Raw genomic sequence first — 20962 nt, forward strand, 5'->3', positions numbered from 1 at the left:
GTGTGAATACTTTGTGAAGGCCCTGTAACCTAGTTTCATATCACCACCTTATGGTTAGGGTTGAGAGACAACAAGACAAGGTGTGTGAATACTTTGTGAAGGCCCTGTAACCTAGTTTCATATCATCACCTTATGGTTAGGGTTGAGAGACAACAAGTCAAGGTGTGTGAATACTTTGTGAAGGCCCTGTAACCTAGTTTCATATCACCACCTTATGGTTGAGAGACAACAAGTCAAGGTGTGTGAATACTTTGTGAAGGCCCTGTAACCTAGTTTCATATCACCACCTTATGGTTGAGAGACAACAAGACAAGGTGTGTGAATACTTTGTGAAGGCCCTGTAACCTAGTTTCATATCACCACCTTATGGTTAGGGTTGAGAGACAACAAGACAAGGTGTGTGAATACTTTGTGAAGGCCCTGTAACCTAGTTTCATATCATCACCTTATGGTTAGGGTTGAGAGACAACAAGTCAAGGTGTGTGAATACTTTGTGAAGGCCCTGTAACCTAGTTTCATATCACCACCTTATGGTTGAGAGACAACAAGTCAAGGTGTGTGAATACTTTGTGAAGGCCCTGTAACCTAGTTTCATATCACCACCTTATGGTTGAGAGACAACAAGACAAGGTGTGTGAATACTTTGTGAAGGCCCTGTAACCTAGTTTCATATCACCACCTTATGGTTGAGAGACAACAAGTCAAGGTGTGTGAATACTTTGTGAAGGCCCTGTAACCTAGTTTCATATCACCACCTTATGGTTGAGAGACAACAAGACAAGGTGTGTGAATACTTTGTGAAGGCCCTGTAACCTAGTTTCATATCACCACCTTATGGTTGAGAGACAACAAGTCAAGGTGTGTGAATACTTTGTGAAGGCCCTGTAACCTAGTTTCATATCACCACCTTATGGTTGAGAGACAACAAGACAAGGTGTGTGAATACTTTGTGAAGGCCCTGTAACCTAGTTTCATATCACCACCTTAGGGTTGAGAGACAACAAGTCAAGGTGTGTGAATACTTTGTGAAGGCCCTGTAACCTAGTTTCATATCACCACCTTATGGTTGAGAGACAACAAGTCAAGGTGTGTGAATACTTTGTGAAGGCCCTGTAACCTAGTTTCATATCACCACCTTATGGTTGAGAGACAACAAGACAAGGTGTGTGAATACTTTGTGAAGGCCCTGTAACCTAGTTTCATATCACCACCTTATGGTTGAGAGACAACAAGTCAAGGTGTGTGAATACTTTGTGAAGGCCCTGTAACCTAGTTTCATATCACCACCTTATGGTTGAGAGACAACAAGACAAGGTGTGTGAATACTTTGTGAAGGTCCTGTAACCTAGTTTCATATCACCACCTTATGGTTGAGAGACAACAAGTCAAGGTGTGTGAATACTTTGTGAAGGCCCTGTAACCTAGTTTCATATCACCACCTTATGGTTGAGAGACAACAAGTCAAGGTGTGTGAATACTTTGTGAAGGCCCTGTAACCTAGTTTCATATCACCACCTTATGGTTGAGAGACAACAAGACAAGGTGTGTGAATACTTTGTGAAGGCCCTGTAACCTAGTTTCATATCACCACCTTAGGGTTGAGAGACAACAAGTCTAGGTGTGTGAATACTTTGTGAAGGCCCTGTAACCTAGTTTCATATCATCACCTTAGGGTTGAGAGACAACAAGTCAAGGTGTGTGAATACTTTGTGAAGGCCCTGTAACCTAGTTTCATATCACCACCTTATGGTTGAGAGACAACAAGACAAGGTGTGTGAATACTTTGTGAAGGCCCTGTAACCTAGTTTCATATCACCACCTTATGGTTAGGGTTGAGAGACAACAAGACAAGGTGTGTGAATACTTTGTGAAGGCCCTGTAACCTAGTTTCATATCATCACCTTATGGTTAGGGTTGAGAGACAACAAGTCAAGGTGTGTGAATACTTTGTGAAGGCCCTGTAACCTAGTTTCATATCACCACCTTATGGTTGAGAGACAACAAGTCAAGGTGTGTGAATACTTTGTGAAGGCCCTGTAACCTAGTTTCATATCACCACCTTATGGTTGAGAGACAACAAGACAAGGTGTGTGAATACTTTGTGAAGGCCCTGTAACCTAGTTTCATATCACCACCTTATGGTTGAGAGACAACAAGTCAAGGTGTGTGAATACTTTGTGAAGGCCCTGTAACCTAGTTTCATATCACCACCTTATGGTTGAGAGACAACAAGACAAGGTGTGTGAATACTTTGTGAAGGCCCTGTAACCTAGTTTCATATCACCACCTTATGGTTGAGAGACAACAAGTCAAGGTGTGTGAATACTTTGTGAAGGCCCTGTAACCTAGTTTCATATCACCACCTTATGGTTGAGAGACAACAAGACAAGGTGTGTGAATACTTTGTGAAGGCCCTGTAACCTAGTTTCATATCACCACCTTAGGGTTGAGAGACAACAAGTCAAGGTGTGTGAATACTTTGTGAAGGCCCTGTAACCTAGTTTCATATCACCACCTTATGGTTGAGAGACAACAAGTCAAGGTGTGTGAATACTTTGTGAAGGCCCTGTAACCTAGTTTCATATCACCACCTTATGGTTGAGAGACAACAAGACAAGGTGTGTGAATACTTTGTGAAGGCCCTGTAACCTAGTTTCATATCACCACCTTATGGTTGAGAGACAACAAGTCAAGGTGTGTGAATACTTTGTGAAGGCCCTGTAACCTAGTTTCATATCACCACCTTATGGTTGAGAGACAACAAGACAAGGTGTGTGAATACTTTGTGAAGGTCCTGTAACCTAGTTTCATATCACCACCTTATGGTTGAGAGACAACAAGTCAAGGTGTGTGAATACTTTGTGAAGGCCCTGTAACCTAGTTTCATATCACCACCTTATGGTTGAGAGACAACAAGTCAAGGTGTGTGAATACTTTGTGAAGGCCCTGTAACCTAGTTTCATTTCACCACCTTATGGTTGAGAGACAACAAGACAAGGTGTGTGAATACTTTGTGAAGGCCCTGTAACCTAGTTTCATATCACCACCTTAGGGTTGAGAGACAACAAGACAAGGTGTGTGAATACTTTGTGAAGGCCCTGTAACCTAGTTTCATATCATCACCTTAGGGTTGAGAGACAACAAGTCAAGGTGTGTGAATACTTTGTGAAGGCCCTGTAACCTAGTTTCATATCACCACCATAGGGTTGAGAGACAACAAGACAAGGTGTGTGAATACTTTGTGAAGGCCCTGTAACCTAGTTTCATATCACCACCTTATGGTTAGGGTTGAGAGACAACAAGACAAGGTGTGTGAATACTTTGTGAAGGCCCTGTAACCTAGTTTCATATCACCACCTTATGGTTGAGAGACAACAAGACAAGGTGTGTGAATACTTTGTGAAGGCCCTGTAACCTAGTTTCATATCATCACCTTATGGTTAGGGTTGAGAGACAACAAGACAAGGTGTGTGAATACTTTGTGAAGGCCCTGTAACCTAGTTTCATATCACCACCTTATGGTTGAGAGACAACAAGACAAGGTGTGTGAATACTTTGTGAAGGCCCTGTAACCTAGTTTCATATCACCACCTTATGGTTAGGGTTGAGAGACAACAAGTCAAGGTCTGTGAATACTTTGTGAAGGCCCTGTAACCTAGTTTCATATCACCACCTTATGGTTAGGGTTGAGAGACAACAAGTCAAGGTGTGTGAATACTTTGTGAAGGCCCTGTAACCTAGTTTCATATCACCACCTTATGGTTAGGGTTGAGAGACAACAAGTCAAGGTCTGTGAATACTTTGTGAAGACCCTGTAACCTAGTTTCATATCACCACCTTATGGTTGAGAGACAACAAGTCAAGGTGTGTGAATACTTTGTGAAGGCCCTGTAACCTAGTGTCATATCACCACCTTATGGTTAGGGTTGAGAGACAACAAGTCAAGGTGTGTGAATACTTTGTGAAGGCCCTGTAACCTAGTTTCATATCACCACCTTATGGTTAGGGTTGAGAGACAACAAGTCAAGGTCTGTGAATACTTTGTGAAGGCCCTGTAACCTAGTTTCATATCACCACCTTAGGGTTGAGAGACAACAAGTCAAGGTGTGTGAATACTTTGTGAAGGCCCTGTAACCTAGTTTCATATCACCACCTTATGGTTGAGAGACAACAAGTCAAGGTGTGTGAATACTTTGTGAAGGCCCTGTAACCTAGTTTCATATCACCACCTTATGGTTGAGAGACAACAAGACAAGGTGTGTGAATACTTTGTGAAGGCCCTGTAACCTAGTTTCATATCACCACCTTAGGGTTTAGAGACAACAAGTCTAGGTGTGTGAATACTTTGTGAAGGCCCTGTAACCTAGTTTCATATCACCACCTTAGGGTTGAGAGACAACAAGTCAAGGTGTGTGAATACTTTGTGAAGGCCCTGTAACCTAGTTTCATATCACCACCTTATGGTTAGGGTTGAGAGACAACAAGTCAAGGTGTGTGAATACTTTGTGAAGGCCCTGTAACCTAGTTTCATATCACCACCTTATGGTTGAGAGACAACAAGACAAGGTGTGTGAATACTTTGTGAAGGCCCTGTAACCTAGTTTCATATCACCACCTTATGGTTAGGGTTGAGAGACAACAAGTCAAGGTGTGTGAATACTTTGTGAAGGCCCTGTAACCTAGTTTCATATCACCACCTTATGGTTAGGGTTGAGAGACAACAAGACAAGGTGTGTGAATACTTTGTGAAGGCCCTGTAACCTAGTTTCATATCATCACCTTATGGTTAGGGTTGAGAGACAACAAGTCAAGGTGTGTGAATACTTTGTGAAGGCCCTGTAACCTAGTTTCATATCACCACCTTATGGTTGAGAGACAACAAGTCAAGGTGTGTGAATACTTTGTGAAGGCCCTGTAACCTAGTTTCATATCACCACCTTATGGTTGAGAGACAACAAGACAAGGTGTGTGAATACTTTGTGAAGGCCCTGTAACCTAGTTTCATATCACCACCTTATGGTTGAGAGACAACAAGTCAAGGTGTGTGAATACTTTGTGAAGGCCCTGTAACCTAGTTTCATATCACCACCTTATGGTTGAGAGACAACAAGACAAGGTGTGTGGATACTTTGTGAAGGCCCTGTAACCTAGTTTCATATCACCACCTTATGGTTGAGAGACAACAAGTCAAGGTGTGTGAATACTTTGTGAAGGCCCTGTAACCTAGTTTCATATCACCACCTTATGGTTGAGAGACAACAAGACAAGGTGTGTGAATACTTTGTGAAGGCCCTGTAACCTAGTTTCATATCACCACCTTAGGGTTGAGAGACAACAAGTCAAGGTGTGTGAATACTTTGTGAAGGCCCTGTAACCTAGTTTCATATCACCACCTTATGGTTGAGAGACAACAAGTCAAGGTGTGTGAATACTTTGTGAAGGCCCTGTAACCTAGTTTCATATCACCACCTTATGGTTGAGAGACAACAAGACAAGGTGTGTGAATACTTTGTGAAGGCCCTGTAACCTAGTTTCATATCACCACCTTATGGTTGAGAGACAACAAGTCAAGGTGTGTGAATACTTTGTGAAGGCCCTGTAACCTAGTTTCATATCACCACCTTATGGTTGAGAGACAACAAGACAAGGTGTGTGAATACTTTGTGAAGGTCCTGTAACCTAGTTTCATATCACCACCTTATGGTTGAGAGACAACAAGTCAAGGTGTGTGAATACTTTGTGAAGGCCCTGTAACCTAGTTTCATATCACCACCTTATGGTTGAGAGACAACAAGTCAAGGTGTGTGAATACTTTGTGAAGGCCCTGTAACCTAGTTTCATATCACCACCTTATGGTTGAGAGACAACAAGACAAGGTGTGTGAATACTTTGTGAAGGCCCTGTAACCTAGTTTCATATCACCACCTTAGGGTTGAGAGACAACAAGTCTAGGTGTGTGAATACTTTGTGAAGGCCCTGTAACCTAGTTTCATATCATCACCTTAGGGTTGAGAGACAACAAGTCAAGGTGTGTGAATACTTTGTGAAGGCCCTGTAACCTAGTTTCATATCACCATATTATGGTTGAGAGACAACAAGACAAGGTGTGTGAATACTTTGTGAAGGCCCTGTAACCTAGTTTCATATCACCACCTTATGGTTAGGGTTGAGAGACAACAAGACAAGGTGTGTGAATACTTTGTGAAGGCCCTGTAACCTAGTTTCATATCATCACCTTATGGTTAGGGTTGAGAGACAACAAGTCAAGGTGTGTGAATACTTTGTGAAGGCCCTGTAACCTAGTTTCATATCACCACCTTATGGTTGAGAGACAACAAGTCAAGGTGTGTGAATACTTTGTGAAGGCCCTGTAACCTAGTTTCATATCACCACCTTATGGTTGAGAGACAACAAGACAAGGTGTGTGAATACTTTGTGAAGGCCCTGTAACCTAGTTTCATATCACCACCTTATGGTTGAGAGACAACAAGTCAAGGTGTGTGAATACTTTGTGAAGGCCCTGTAACCTAGTTTCATATCACCACCTTATGGTTGAGAGACAACAAGACAAGGTGTGTGGATACTTTGTGAAGGCCCTGTAACCTAGTTTCATATCACCACCTTATGGTTGAGAGACAACAAGTCAAGGTGTGTGAATACTTTGTGAAGGCCCTGTAACCTAGTTTCATATCACCACCTTATGGTTGAGAGACAACAAGACAAGGTGTGTGAATACTTTGTGAAGGCCCTGTAACCTAGTTTCATATCACCACCTTAGGGTTGAGAGACAACAAGTCAAGGTGTGTGAATACTTTGTGAAGGCCCTGTAACCTAGTTTCATATCACCACCTTATGGTTGAGAGACAACAAGTCAAGGTGTGTGAATACTTTGTGAAGGCCCTGTAACCTAGTTTCATATCACCACCTTATGGTTGAGAGACAACAAGACAAGGTGTGTGAATACTTTGTGAAGGCCCTGTAACCTAGTTTCATATCACCACCTTATGGTTGAGAGACAACAAGTCAAGGTGTGTGAATACTTTGTGAAGGCCCTGTAACCTAGTTTCATATCACCACCTTATGGTTGAGAGACAACAAGACAAGGTGTGTGAATACTTTGTGAAGGTCCTGTAACCTAGTTTCATATCACCACCTTATGGTTGAGAGACAACAAGTCAAGGTGTGTGAATACTTTGTGAAGGCCCTGTAACCTAGTTTCATATCACCACCTTATGGTTGAGAGACAACAAGTCAAGGTGTGTGAATACTTTGTGAAGGCCCTGTAACCTAGTTTCATATCACCACCTTATGGTTGAGAGACAACAAGACAAGGTGTGTGAATACTTTGTGAAGGCCCTGTAACCTAGTTTCATATCACCACCTTAGGGTTGAGAGACAACAAGTCTAGGTGTGTGAATACTTTGTGAAGGCCCTGTAACCTAGTTTCATATCATCACCTTAGGGTTGAGAGACAACAAGTCAAGGTGTGTGAATACTTTGTGAAGGCCCTGTAACCTAGTTTCATATCACCATATTATGGTTGAGAGACAACAAGACAAGGTGTGTGAATACTTTGTGAAGGCCCTGTAACCTAGTTTCATATCACCACCTTATGGTTAGGGTTGAGAGACAACAAGACAAGGTGTGTGAATACTTTGTGAAGGCCCTGTAACCTAGTTTCATATCACCACCTTATGGTTGAGAGACAACAAGACAAGGTGTGTGAATACTTTGTGAAGGCCCTGTAACCTAGTTTCATATCATCACCTTATGGTTAGGGTTGAGAGACAACAAGACAAGGTGTGTGAATACTTTGTGAAGGCCCTGTAACCTAGTTTCATATCACCACCTTATGGTTGAGAGACAACAAGACAAGGTGTGTGAATACTTTGTGAAGGCCCTGTAACCTAGTTTCATATCACCACCTTATGGTTGAGAGACATCAAGTCAAGGTGTGTGAATACTTTGTGAAGGCCCTGTAACCTAGTGTCATATCACCACCTTATGGTTAGGGTTGAGAGACAACAAGTCAAGGTGTGTGAATACTTTGTGAAGGCCCTGTAACCTAGTTTCATATCACCACCTTATGGTTAGGGTTGAGAGACAACAAGTCAAGGTCTGTGAATACTTTGTGAAGGCCCTGTAACCTAGCTTCATATCACCACCTTAGGGTTGAGAGACAACAAGACAAGGTGTGTGAATAATTTGTGAAGGCCCTGTAACCTAGTTTCATATCACCACCTTATGGTTGAGAGACAACAAGACAAGGTGTGTGAATAATTTGTGAAGGCCCTGTAACCTAGTTTCATATCACCACCTTATGGTTGAGAGACAACAAGTCAAGGTGTGTGAATACTTTGTGAAGGCCCTGTAACCTAGTTTTATATCACCACCTTATGGTTGAGAGACAACAAGTCAAGGTGTGTGAATACTTTGTGAAGGCCCTGTAACCTAGTTTCATATCACCACTTTATGGTTAGGGTTGAGAGACAACAAGACAAGGTGTGTGAATACTTTGTGAAGGCCCTGTAACCTAGTTTCATATCACCACCTTATGGTTAGGGTTGAGAGACAACAAGACAAGGTGTGTGAATACTTTGTGAAGGCCCTGTAACCTAGTTTCATATCACCACCTTATGGTTGAGAGACAACAAGTCAAGGTGTGTGAATACTTTGTGAAGGCCCTGTAACCTAGTTTCATATCACCACCTTATGGTTGAGAGACAACAAGTCAAGGTGTGTGAATACTTTGTGAAGGCCCTGTAACCTAGTTTCATATCACCACCTTATGGTTATGGTTGAGAGACAACAAGACAAGGTGTGTGAATACTTTGTGAAGGCCCTGTAACCTAGTTTCATATCACCACCTTATGGTTGAGAGACAACAAGTCAAGGTGTGTGAATACTTTGTGAAGGCCCTGTAACCTAGTTTCATATCACCACCTTAGGGTTGAGAGACAACAAGTCAAGGTGTGTGAATACTTTGTGAAGGCCCTGTAACCTAGTGTCATATCACCACCATAGGGTTGAGAGACAACAAGTCAAGGTGTGTGAATACTTTGTGAAGGCCCTGTAACCTAGTTTCATATCACCACCTTATGGTTGAGAGACAACAAGTCAAGGTGTGTGAATACTTTGTGAAGGCCCTGTAACCTAGTTTCATATCATCACCTTAGGGTTGAGAGACAACAAGTCAAGGTGTGTGAATACTTTGTGAAGGCCCTGTAACCTAGTTTCATATCACCATATTATGGTTGAGAGACAACAAGACAAGGTGTGTGAATACTTTGTGAAGGCCCTGTAACCTAGTTTCATATCACCACCTTATGGTTAGGGTTGAGAGACAACAAGACAAGGTGTGTGAATACTTTGTGAAGGCCCTGTAACCTAGTTTCATATCACCACCTTATGGTTGAGAGACAACAAGACAAGGTGTGTGAATACTTTGTGAAGGCCCTGTAACCTAGTTTCATATCATCACCTTATGGTTAGGGTTGAGAGACAACAAGACAAGGTGTGTGAATACTTTGTGAAGGCCCTGTAACCTAGTTTCATATCACCACCTTATGGTTGAGAGACAACAAGACAAGGTGTGTGAATACTTTGTGAAGGCCCTGTAACCTAGTTTCATATCACCACCTTATGGTTGAGAGACATCAAGTCAAGGTGTGTGAATACTTTGTGAAGGCCCTGTAACCTAGTGTCATATCACCACCTTATGGTTAGGGTTGAGAGACAACAAGTCAAGGTGTGTGAATACTTTGTGAAGGCCCTGTAACCTAGTTTCATATCACCACCTTATGGTTAGGGTTGAGAGACAACAAGTCAAGGTCTGTGAATACTTTGTGAAGGCCCTGTAACCTAGCTTCATATCACCACCTTAGGGTTGAGAGACAACAAGACAAGGTGTGTGAATAATTTGTGAAGGCCCTGTAACCTAGTTTCATATCACCACCTTATGGTTGAGAGACAACAAGACAAGGTGTGTGAATAATTTGTGAAGGCCCTGTAACCTAGTTTCATATCACCACCTTATGGTTGAGAGACAACAAGTCAAGGTGTGTGAATACTTTGTGAAGGCCCTGTAACCTAGTTTTATATCACCACCTTATGGTTGAGAGACAACAAGTCAAGGTGTGTGAATACTTTGTGAAGGCCCTGTAACCTAGTTTCATATCACCACTTTATGGTTAGGGTTGAGAGACAACAAGACAAGGTGTGTGAATACTTTGTGAAGGCCCTGTAACCTAGTTTCATATCACCACCTTATGGTTAGGGTTGAGAGACAACAAGACAAGGTGTGTGAATACTTTGTGAAGGCCCTGTAACCTAGTTTCATATCACCACCTTATGGTTGAGAGACAACAAGTCAAGGTGTGTGAATACTTTGTGAAGGCCCTGTAACCTAGTTTCATATCACCACCTTATGGTTGAGAGACAACAAGTCAAGGTGTGTGAATACTTTGTGAAGGCCCTGTAACCTAGTTTCATATCACCACCTTATGGTTATGGTTGAGAGACAACAAGACAAGGTGTGTGAATACTTTGTGAAGGCCCTGTAACCTAGTTTCATATCACCACCTTATGGTTGAGAGACAACAAGTCAAGGTGTGTGAATACTTTGTGAAGGCCCTGTAACCTAGTTTCATATCACCACCTTAGGGTTGAGAGACAACAAGTCAAGGTGTGTGAATACTTTGTGAAGGCCCTGTAACCTAGTGTCATATCACCACCATAGGGTTGAGAGACAACAAGTCAAGGTGTGTGAATACTTTGTGAAGGCCCTGTAACCTAGTTTCATATCATCACCATAGGGTTGAGAGACAACAAGTCAAGGTGTGTGAATACTTTGTGAAGGCCCTGTAACCTAGTTTCATATCACCACCTTAGGGTTGAGAGACAACAAGTCAAGGTGTGTGAATACTTTGTGAAGGCCCTGTAACCTAGTTTCATATCACCACCTTATGGTTAGGGTTGAGAGACAACAAGTCAAGGTGTGTGAATACTTTGTGAAGGCCCTGTAACCTAGTTTCATATCACCACCTTATGGTTGAGAGACAACAAGTCAAGGTGTGTGAATACTTTGTGAAGGCCCTGTAACCTAGTTTCATATCACCACCTTAGGGTTGAGAGACAACAAGTCAAGGTGTGTGAATACTTTGTGAAGACCCTGTAACCTAGTTTCATATCATCACCTTATGGTTGAGAGACAAGTCCTTTTCAAAGTTAGCTCTTCACAAATGTTACCAAAGAAAAACAGGAAGACTGTTGTCATAACATCGTAAATAATTGATGTCTTTAGTGTGTTTGGCATCCTGCAACCTGTACTGTACCATCTGCTGAAGAAGTGATCTCTCTTCTCTGAAATCACATGGTGAGGACTGCAGTGGTGAGATGGGAGGAGACTGCTGGGCTGTTCCACTATAAGACCTGAACACACCTCTCCTCTCTCTCTCCTTCTCCATTCTACTGACTGCAGAACGAAGTCAAAACTGGAGCAGAGGTAAGTTCAAATTGATCCTTTCTAACCTCATGTTATCTCCAGGACCGTACCAGTGTCTACATGTGAAAACAGGGGGTTTCTACCTTCTGTAGTCAAAATGATGAGAAGGAAAGGTGCTAAAGTTGTATTTTAAATATCGGCTGAATCTCAAACAGAACACTTATCACCCGATACGCTCGTTCACGAGTCAATCGAGTCGATCTCAAACGCTAGTTGATGAGTGGTCGAGGGCTCCACTGCACCCTTCGGAAGCCTCTTTATCGAGTGGGCATCCTGTGCCGACTCTGTACCCTCGGCTGCCTGAAAGAAGAATGAAAACAGAAAATACACATCACGTCACAAAATTATCTTTAATGATATTATATACATGGTTACATATCACAATATTATCTTTAATGATATTATTTACATGGTTACACATCACAATATTAGTCCTCAGAGTCCTGTTTACTGTAGCTGTAGCTTACTTATTGCCAAACTAAATACATTAAAGCATTTTAGTTATAAAACTAAATAACAAAGGGAGCTTTGAATATTTAAACAATCGATAAACCTCAACATGTCGGCAAAAGCGATTGAATTTAGGAATGCATTAGACTGTTTTTAATATTAGGAAAATATTGTGTTGTACTAAGTGACCGGTAGGGAGTAGTCCTACCTACTAAGTGACCGGTAGGGAGTAGACCTAGGTTACTAAGTGACGGGTAGGGAGTAGACCTAGGCTACTAAGTGACGGGTAGGGAGTAGACCTAGGCTACTAAGTGACCGGTAGGGAGTAGACCTAGGTTACTAAGTGACCGGTAGGGAGTAGACCTAGGCTACTAAGTGACGGGTAGGGAGTAGACCTAGGCTACTAAGTGACGGGTCGGGAGTAGACCTAGGTTACTAAGTGACGGGTCGGGAGTAGACCTAGGTTACTAAGTGACGGGTAGGGAGTAGACCTAGGCTACTAAGTGACGGGTCGGGAGTAGACCTAGGTTACTAAGTGACGGGTCGGGAGTAGACCTAGGTTACTAAGTGACGGGTAGGGAGTAGACCTAGGTTACTAAGTGACGGGTCGGGAGTAGACCTAGGTTACTAAGTGACGGGTCGGGAGTAGACCTAGGTTACTAAGTGACGGGTAGGGAGTAGACCTAGGTTACTAAGTGACGGGTCGGGAGTAGACCTAGGTTACTAAGTGACGGGTAGGGAGTAGACCTAGGTTACTAAGTGACGGGTAGGGAGTAGACCTAGGCTACTAAGTGACCGGTAGGGAGTAGACCTAGGCTACTAAGTGACCGGTAGGGAGTAGACCTAGGTTACTAAGTAGCTGCGAGTGAAGAGCAAAATAATCCTAACATTTCCAAATCAAATTATATTTGTCACAAACACATGGTTTAGCGAAATGCTTGTGCTTCTAGTTCCGACATATAAATATATGGATGAGTGATGGCCGTGCGGCATAGACAAGATGCAGTAGATGGTATAGAGTACAGTATATACATTTGGGATGAGTGATGTAGGGTTTGTAAACATTATATAAAGTGGCGTTATTTAAAGTGACTAGTGATACCTTTATTAAATCCATTTATTTATTTAATTCCACACCCGTAAGTGGTAGGCTTGAGTACCAACAACGACGAGACGGCCTACAGGGAGGAGGTGAGGGCCCTCGGAGTGTGGTGTCAGGAAAATAACCTCACACTCAACGTCAACAAAACAAAGGAGATGATCGTGGACTTCAGGAAACAGCAGAGGGAGCACCCCCCTATCCACATCGACGGCTCAGTAGTGGAGAAGGTGGAAAGTTTCAAGTTCCTCTGCGTACACATCACGGACAAACTGAAATGGTCCACGCACACAGTCAGTGTGGTGAAGAAGGCGCAGCAGCGCCTCTTCAACCTCAGGAGGCTGAAGAAATTCGGCTTGTCACCAAAAAACACTCACAAACTTTTACAGATGCACAATCGAGAGCATCCTGTCGGGCTGTATCACTGCCTGGTACGGCAACTGCTCCGCCCACAACCGTAAGGCTCTCCAGAGGGTAGTGAGGTCTGCACAACGCATCACCGGGGGCAAACTACCTGCCCTCCAGGACACCTACACCACCCGATGTCACAGGAAGGCCAAAAAGATCATCAAGGACAACAACCACCCGAGCCACTGCCTGTTCACCCCGCTATCATCCAGAAGGCGAGGTCAGTACAGGTGCATCAAAGCTGGGACCGAGAGACTGAAAAACAGCTTCTATCTCAGTGAAATAACAATAGACTATATACAGGGGTACCTGTACAGTCAATGTGGAGGCTATATTCAGGGTGTTACGGTACAGAGTCAATGTGGAGGCTATATACAGGGGGTACCGGTACAGAGTCAATGTGGAGGCTATATACAGGGTATTACGGTACAGAGTCAATGTGGAGGCTATATACAGGGTATTACGGTACAGAGTCAATGTGGAGGCTATATACAGGGTATTACGGTACAGAGTTGATGTGGAGACTATATACAGGGGGTACCAGTACAGAGTCAATGTGGAGGCTATATACAGGGGGGTACTGGTACAGAGTCAATGTGGAGGCTATATACAGGGTGTACCGGTACAGAGTCAATGTGGAGGCTATATACAGGGTGTTACGGTACAGAGTCAATGTGGAGACTATGTACAGGGGGGTACTGGTACAGAGTCAATGTGGAGGCTATATACAGGGGGTATCGGTACAGAGTCAATGTGGAGGCTATATACAGGGGTACCTGTACAGTCAATGTGGAGGCTATATTCAGGGTGTTACGGTACAGAGTCAATGTGGAGGCTATATACAGGAGGTACCGGTACAGAGTCAATGTGGAGGCTATATACAGGGGGTACCGGTACAGAGTCAATGTGGAGGCTATATACAGGGGGTACCGGTACAGAGTCAATGTGGAGACTATATACCGGGGGTACCGGTACAGAGTCAATGTGGAGGCTATATACAGGGGGTATCGGTACAGAGTCAATGTGGAGGCTATATACAGGGTATTACGGTACAGAGTCAATGTGGAGGCTATATACAGGGTGTTACGGTACAGAGTTAGTGTGGAGGCTATATACAGGGGGTACCGGTACAGAGTCAATGTGCAGAGGCCCCGGTTAGTTGAGGTAATATGTACATATGTACAATATGTAGGTGGAGTTATTAAAGTGACTATGCGTAGATGATAACAACAGAGAGTAGCAGCGGTGTAAAGAGGGGGAGGGGGGGGGGGTCATTGCAAATAGTCTGGAAATGGAAGGCTTCTTTTGAAATTCTTTAAGGACTCCAGCACAGAGAAGAGAAAGGAGTCTTCAATAATTAAACAATGAATAAACCTCCATGTCAGCTAAACGAATGCATTTGACTGCTTTTAAACACTGGCCATCCACCAAAAACACAGAAGCTGGCTTGATGAAAACTATGTCCATTTCGATTGTTGGTAACTGTGTTAAGGGTGGAGTTTGGGGCGGGGTGAGGAGTACTGGAAAGGTGTGACTCCAGGTTACAAATAGGCCATAAGAATACAGGAGATCTCTGATTGTACTTTGATTACGCTGTAACAACATACTGTAGTACCATGACCAGGATCTCTATTCATTTAATGTTCCAACCGGACAATTCCTTTGTCTGTACAAATGAAGTGGAACGTAGCTACCTTTCACGTGAGCGCGCCAGACCGAGGCACTCTGCCAGACCACTCACTCATAGAGCCCTTATGAGCCCCTCCTTTAGAGTAGAATCCTCAAAACAGGTTGTAAATACTGTTGACATCTAGTGGAAGCCTTGGAAGGTGAAACATGACCAATATCACCCTGTATCTTCAATGGGGGCTGAGTTGAAAAACTACAAACATATAACATATATCGCACATATTGGAACAGGCCAATCTGGAGAATGCCGTCTTCTCACGAGCTGCAGGGTTCAGAGGAACCTGCCAATACCCCTTGGTTAAGTCAAGTGTACTGATGAACCGGGCATTTCCCAGTCTTTCAATTATCTCATCTATTCTCGGCATGGGTTAAGCATCAAGTTCCAAAATGGAACTCAACCTACGGAAGTCATTACATTTAACATTTACATTTAACTACCTTATGATGTCTTTAACACCTATAACGAGTAAAAACATGACCGGCGATATATTACTGGCTAAACCAAGGCTTGGAAAGAGACCAGTCCGACGTCCATCGTGCGTCGAGCGCAGGGAACAAAAGGAAGCTCCTTCCGGTCTTTGGCCTTTTATACAGGCCCTGATTGCGCAATCGACTCCATTCAAATTGTCACCACTTACTGACATCTAGAGGAAGGCGTAGGCAGTGTTTGTATCCTCATAGGATTAACAGGGACTTAAAAACTGACCTGGGACCAGAGGCCAAGATTTCTGAAATCTCACTCCCTGTCAGGAAAAGTGCTGTAGAATGAGTTCTGTTCCACTCAGAGACATAATTCCAACGGTTATAGAAACTAGAGAGTGTTTTCTATCCAATAATAACAATAATATGCATATTGTACGAGCAAGAATTGAGTACTAGGCAGTTTAATCTGTAGAGCAAATTATGCTAATGCGAAACAGCACCCCCTATAGTGGCAAGAAGTTATTAAGAACCAGTGTATCTTTCATTTGCTGTACAACATGTATTTTTTAGTAAAGTTTATGATGAGTTCTTTGGTCAGATTAGGTGAGTGTCCAAAATATCTCCGGACATTCTGGGGAAATGTTGCTACATGTATAACCACGGTTTGCAGCTCTAAATATGCACATTTTCGAACAAAACATAAGTGTATTGTATAATTATGATCAAATTCTTATTCATAATGACGGCCTACACCAGCCAAACCCGGACGACGCTGGGCCAAATCAATCAAATGTATTTATAAAACCCCTCTTGCATCAGCTGATGTCAATTGTGCACCACCCTACGGGACACCCAATCACGGCCGGTTGTGATACAGGAAAAGTATGCTGACAATTCACATAATGTGGTCCAATGATGTAAAGGTTTTAGTCCTTGTATAATGTATGCTTAGCTTTAATTAACGAGCTGATTGAAGTCAGCCTGTGTTAATTTTAAAGCCAGTGGGCGCGTTCCAGGCTGACTGCAAGTGGTGCTGGTGCTGGTGAGGGTGTGGTAGGTGGGTTGGCCCCTGACAGCACCACAGGGTGCCAATAATTTTGATACCTATCTTGTTAAACAAATTCTCTTCTCTGAGCAATACACGCCATACGCATCACACCAATAGGCTTAACTCAGTTGGTGGGAATTGTAACATGGCTCATATAGCAATAGCATATAGCGAGGACCTCTACTATATCCGCATAAATTCATGATAATGAATGACTCCTTAGTGATTGTTTCCAGGGAAACAGTGATTAATGTGATGACACATTGTGGCCAATAGACAACTGTTTTTTAATTTAATTTATATCAATATTTTCAGGAGGTGATTGAACTCAAGCAGTGATGCATCATGTTATTCTGTTTGTTTTATTCTGACCACCAGTGATGCATCATGTTATTCTGTTTGTTTTATTCTGACTATCAGTGATGCATCAAGTTATTCTGTTTGCTTTATTCTGACCACCAGTGACTTCCTACTATGGATCTTTGCTCAAACCGAACATTGAGTCTGGCAGCACTGGGACGGCCCTTCTCCCTGGGAATGCTGTATGACTGTCGCAATGACTACCTCATTCCAGGTAGCACACTTGCTCACTACTCAGTCAGTCAGTCAGTCAGTCATACCCACACACAATTAAGTAACTGTTAGTGTTTGGTTTGTTTCCTCTGATTACAGGCCTGACGCTGTGGAACGAGGAACCACTCAGAAAGCACATCATTACAACAGACGAGCCTTTCACCGACTTCAAAGTAATCACATCTGACTCTACAGCTGACAAATACTCTCTGTTAAATGTGAACGGCTCTCTCAAAGCAAGCTTTTTGGCAGGGCTGGTTAAGGTTGAGGGATCAGCTAAGTATTTGAAAGATGTTAAAGAGTCTCAGAATCAGGCGAGAGTCACACTTTGTTACAGCACTACGAAGAAAAACTGTCAACTGGCCATGAACCATCTTGGGCAGGAACACATAAAGTACAAGGAGGTTTTTAGGGAAGGCATAGCTACACATGTGGTCACAGGTATACTTTATGGAGCAAATGCTTTCTTTGTGTTTGATCGTGAGGTCTCAAGTGAAGAGGACCGTCAAGACATTGAGGGACACTTGAAAGTGATGTTTAATATGGTTCCTGATGTTTCTATTGAAGGTGAGAGTGATTTAGACATGAAGAACACTTCTAAAACTAAAGCTGACAAGTTCTCTTGTAGATTCCATGGGGACGTTCTCCTGGAAAACAATCCTGTATCTTTTCAAGATGCCATGGACACCTACAAAACCTTGCCTCAGAAGGTAGGTGAGGGGGTTCCTGTGCAAGTCAATCTACTTCCGTTAAAAGCCTTGGACCCCACTGCAGCCCAGATGGTTTGTCAGATCAGTGGAAGCTTAGTTGACCAATGGCATACTGCGCTGGAATACCTCAGTGAGCTGGAGATGAGATGCAATGATGCAATAAGAAGCAAGCCAGTAAAATACTTCAAGGAAATTGATGCCAAAGTGAAAACTTTCAAAAAACTGTGTTCCACAGAGTATTTGAAGACTACTTTGGCGGACCTCCTTCCGTCTATTAGAGGGGGAGAAAAGGAAGAGAGGGTGTTGTCCGACTTCTTGAAAAAGCAGCAAGAGTTCCGTTTCAACAGCAACATCCTCAGTGAATGTATGGATCGCATCGAGAGAGAGATCAATGTGGTTGATCGATTCCTAAGCATGATTACGGAGGACTACAGTCAGACCTGTTCCACCAAGATAGTCACATCGAAGAGCGAACTTGACAAAGAGGTCTTGAACTCAAAGGTGAAGCGTGTTGTATGTTTCACTTTCACCTCTCTGGGGTGTGAGGACCCTATTCTGTCAGCTTTGGATTCCCCCTCTGAGAACACACAAACCTTAGTTCCAGTTAAACCTGATTTGACAAGATGGTACCACTCTGACAACATATTTGATGACATGGACAAGCAAGCTGGACTTTTCAAAGATTTTGCAGAAGCTAACAAAGAAAACACACAAACACGTTTCCTCTTGGCCTCCATTCCCAACAAGGAACAAGAAGGAGCCAGCATTTACCTTTATGAGAACGGATCCAAAAGAAACGAGCGTTTCGAGCCTCCATCTAAACCTGAGAAGCCCACAGCACGTGACAGAACTCACAACAGTGTGACGCTGGAGTTGTTCCCTCTTGATAGGGGAGCCCATGACGTCACCCACTACCTGATTGAATACTGTATTGATGAGAAAGATGAATGGAGCAGCGAGAAGACGTCTGAATCCCACACAGCCTACACAGTGTCTGGACTGCTTCCCAGTACAGGGTACAAGTTCAAATACAGAGCCGTGTGTTCAGCAGGCCTTGGTCCAGACAGCGAGGTTAGTGACATCATCAGAACCTTGCCGTCCGCCACTCTTTTAATGGTTGAAGATGTTTGTGTTGTTCTGTTAAAGGTATTTGGATTTCCATTTTTCTTTGGAAACAAGAAACGATACAGCCGGTGAATAAACTAGTCAGGGTCAGGTTTGGAGAGCAGAGTTCCAGGACCAGGAGGACAATCTATCTGGTGGGAGACAAAGACCAGGTAATGGCTCTGATGATCAACTACATCCTGGGAGTTCAGTGGGAGAATGGGTTCCGTTTCAAGCTACCTCAAAATGACGAGGTATCTACAATGATATATGAAATCAATTACCAGGATGGATTCCAGATCCCCTTCTCCCTCACCATTATCTATGATAAAAATGTAAGTGTAAATCAATAGATTTGGACCAGATCGGGGTCAATGCTCTGTGCTCTGTGTGCGATGCGGCTGAGTTTAGGGATCTAGACTCTAAAGATTGTAAAGAAATGAAGAGATGTAAGATGGTGAACCTGTTGACACATGCAGATGGAAGGCAACTCTTTAAACATATGAACACTGAGGACATTCCAGTTCACTTCAAGTTCAATCTGTCAGCGTTTACAGACCATGATGATGGTGATGATGATGATGATGATGGTGACAATGATGATGGTGATGATGGTGATGACCATCCTCAGTTTGAGAAGATGTTCTGGGATGCAGATATGGGGAGTATGAAGAGGTTTTTCAAGACCTTGTTGAAAATGGAGAGCTCATGTTCCCTCAACGACCTGATTGGTTGAATACAGACAGATTGTGTTTCTTTATTTAGCAGGTCAACCTCATCTTGTTATCTTCTTGGTGTCCATAATGCAGAGACAAGACCTCTCTGCTTTTGACCGTCTCAAGGCTATTGGCCCTCATTTCCTTTAGTTTCCTTCTACTGTTCTACTGTTCTACTGTTTACCTGTTCTACTGTTCTACTGTTCTACTGTTCTCCCCAGTTGTTATGGGATGTCCTCTACTGTTCTACTGTTCTACTGTTCTCCCCAGTTGTTATGGGATGTCCTCTACTGTTCTACTGTTCTACTGTTCTACTGTTCTACTGTTCTCCCCAGTTGTTATGGGATGTCCTCTACTGTTCTACTGTTCTACTGTTCTACTGTTCTACTGTTCTACTGTTCTACTGTTCTCCCCAGTTGTTATGGGATGTCCTCTACTGTTCTACTGTTCTACTGTTCTACTGTTCTCCCCAGTTGTTATGGGATGTCCTCCACTGTTCTACTGTTCTACTGTTCTCCCCAGTTGTTATGGGATGTCCTCCACTGTTCTACTGTTCTACTGTTCTCCCCAGTTGTTATGGGATGTCCACTACTGTTCTATTGTTCTCCTGTTCTCCCCAGTTGTTATGGGATGTCCTCTACTGTTCTACTGTTCTACTGTTCTCCCCAGTTGTTATGGGATGTCCACTACTGTTCTACTGTTCTACTGTTCTCCCCAGTTGTTATGGGATGTCCTCCACTGTTCTACTGTTCTACTGTTCTCCCCAGTTGTTATGGGATGTCCTCCACTGTTCTACTGTTCTACTGTTCTCCCCAGTTGTTATGGGATGTCCTCCACTGTTCTACTGTTCTCCCCAGTTGTTATGGGATGTCCTCCACTGTTCTACTGTTCTACTGTTCTCCCCAGTTGTTATGGGATGTCCTCCACTGTTCTACTGTTCTACTGTTCTCCCCAGTTGTTATGGGATGTCGTCTACTGTTCTACTGTTCTACTGTTCTCCACAGTTGTTATGGGATGTCCTCCACTGTTCTACTGTTCTACTGTTCTCCCCAGTTGTTATGGGATGTCCTCTACTGTTCTACTGTTCTACTGTTCTCCCCAGTTGTTATGGGATGTCCTCCACTGTTCTACTGTTCTACTGTTCTCCCCAGTTGTTATGGGATGTCCTCCACTGTTCCACTGTTCTACTGTTCTACTGTTCTCCACAGTTGTTATGGGATGTCCTCTACTGTTCTACTG

The 20962-nt window shown here is 43.2% G+C and overlaps 1 protein-coding gene across 1 annotated transcript; it reads left to right on the forward strand.

Moving 5' to 3' along the window:
- Positions 1–11435: 11435 nt before the first annotated feature.
- LOC129831731 (stonustoxin subunit beta-like) lies at positions 11436–20699 on the forward strand. The gene is made up of 3 exons (XM_055895131.1): positions 11436–11503; positions 17083–17194; positions 17293–20699. The coding sequence occupies exons 2-3, from the start codon at positions 17095–17097 to the stop codon at positions 19098–19100; spliced, it is 1908 nt and encodes a 635-aa protein (XP_055751106.1). The 5' UTR covers positions 11436–11503; positions 17083–17094; the 3' UTR covers positions 19101–20699.
- The last annotated feature ends 263 nt before the right edge of the window (positions 20700–20962 follow it).

The sequence above is a fragment of the Salvelinus fontinalis genome, chromosome 33 (assembly GCF_029448725.1).
Source record: "Salvelinus fontinalis isolate EN_2023a chromosome 33, ASM2944872v1, whole genome shotgun sequence".
NCBI classification, from domain to species: Eukaryota; Metazoa; Chordata; class Actinopteri; order Salmoniformes; family Salmonidae; genus Salvelinus; species Salvelinus fontinalis.

What these genes read in the sequence shown, in the direction of transcription:
- LOC129831731 (XM_055895131.1), top strand. Translation starts at nt 17,095, where the DNA reads ATGGATCTTTGCTCAAACCGAACATTGAGTCTGGCAGCACTGGGACGG. An exon ending in CAATGACTACCTCATTCCAG is followed by an intron (nt 17,195 to 17,292) that starts GTAGCACACTTG and finishes CTCTGATTACAG; the next exon opens with GCCTGACGCTGTGGAACGAG.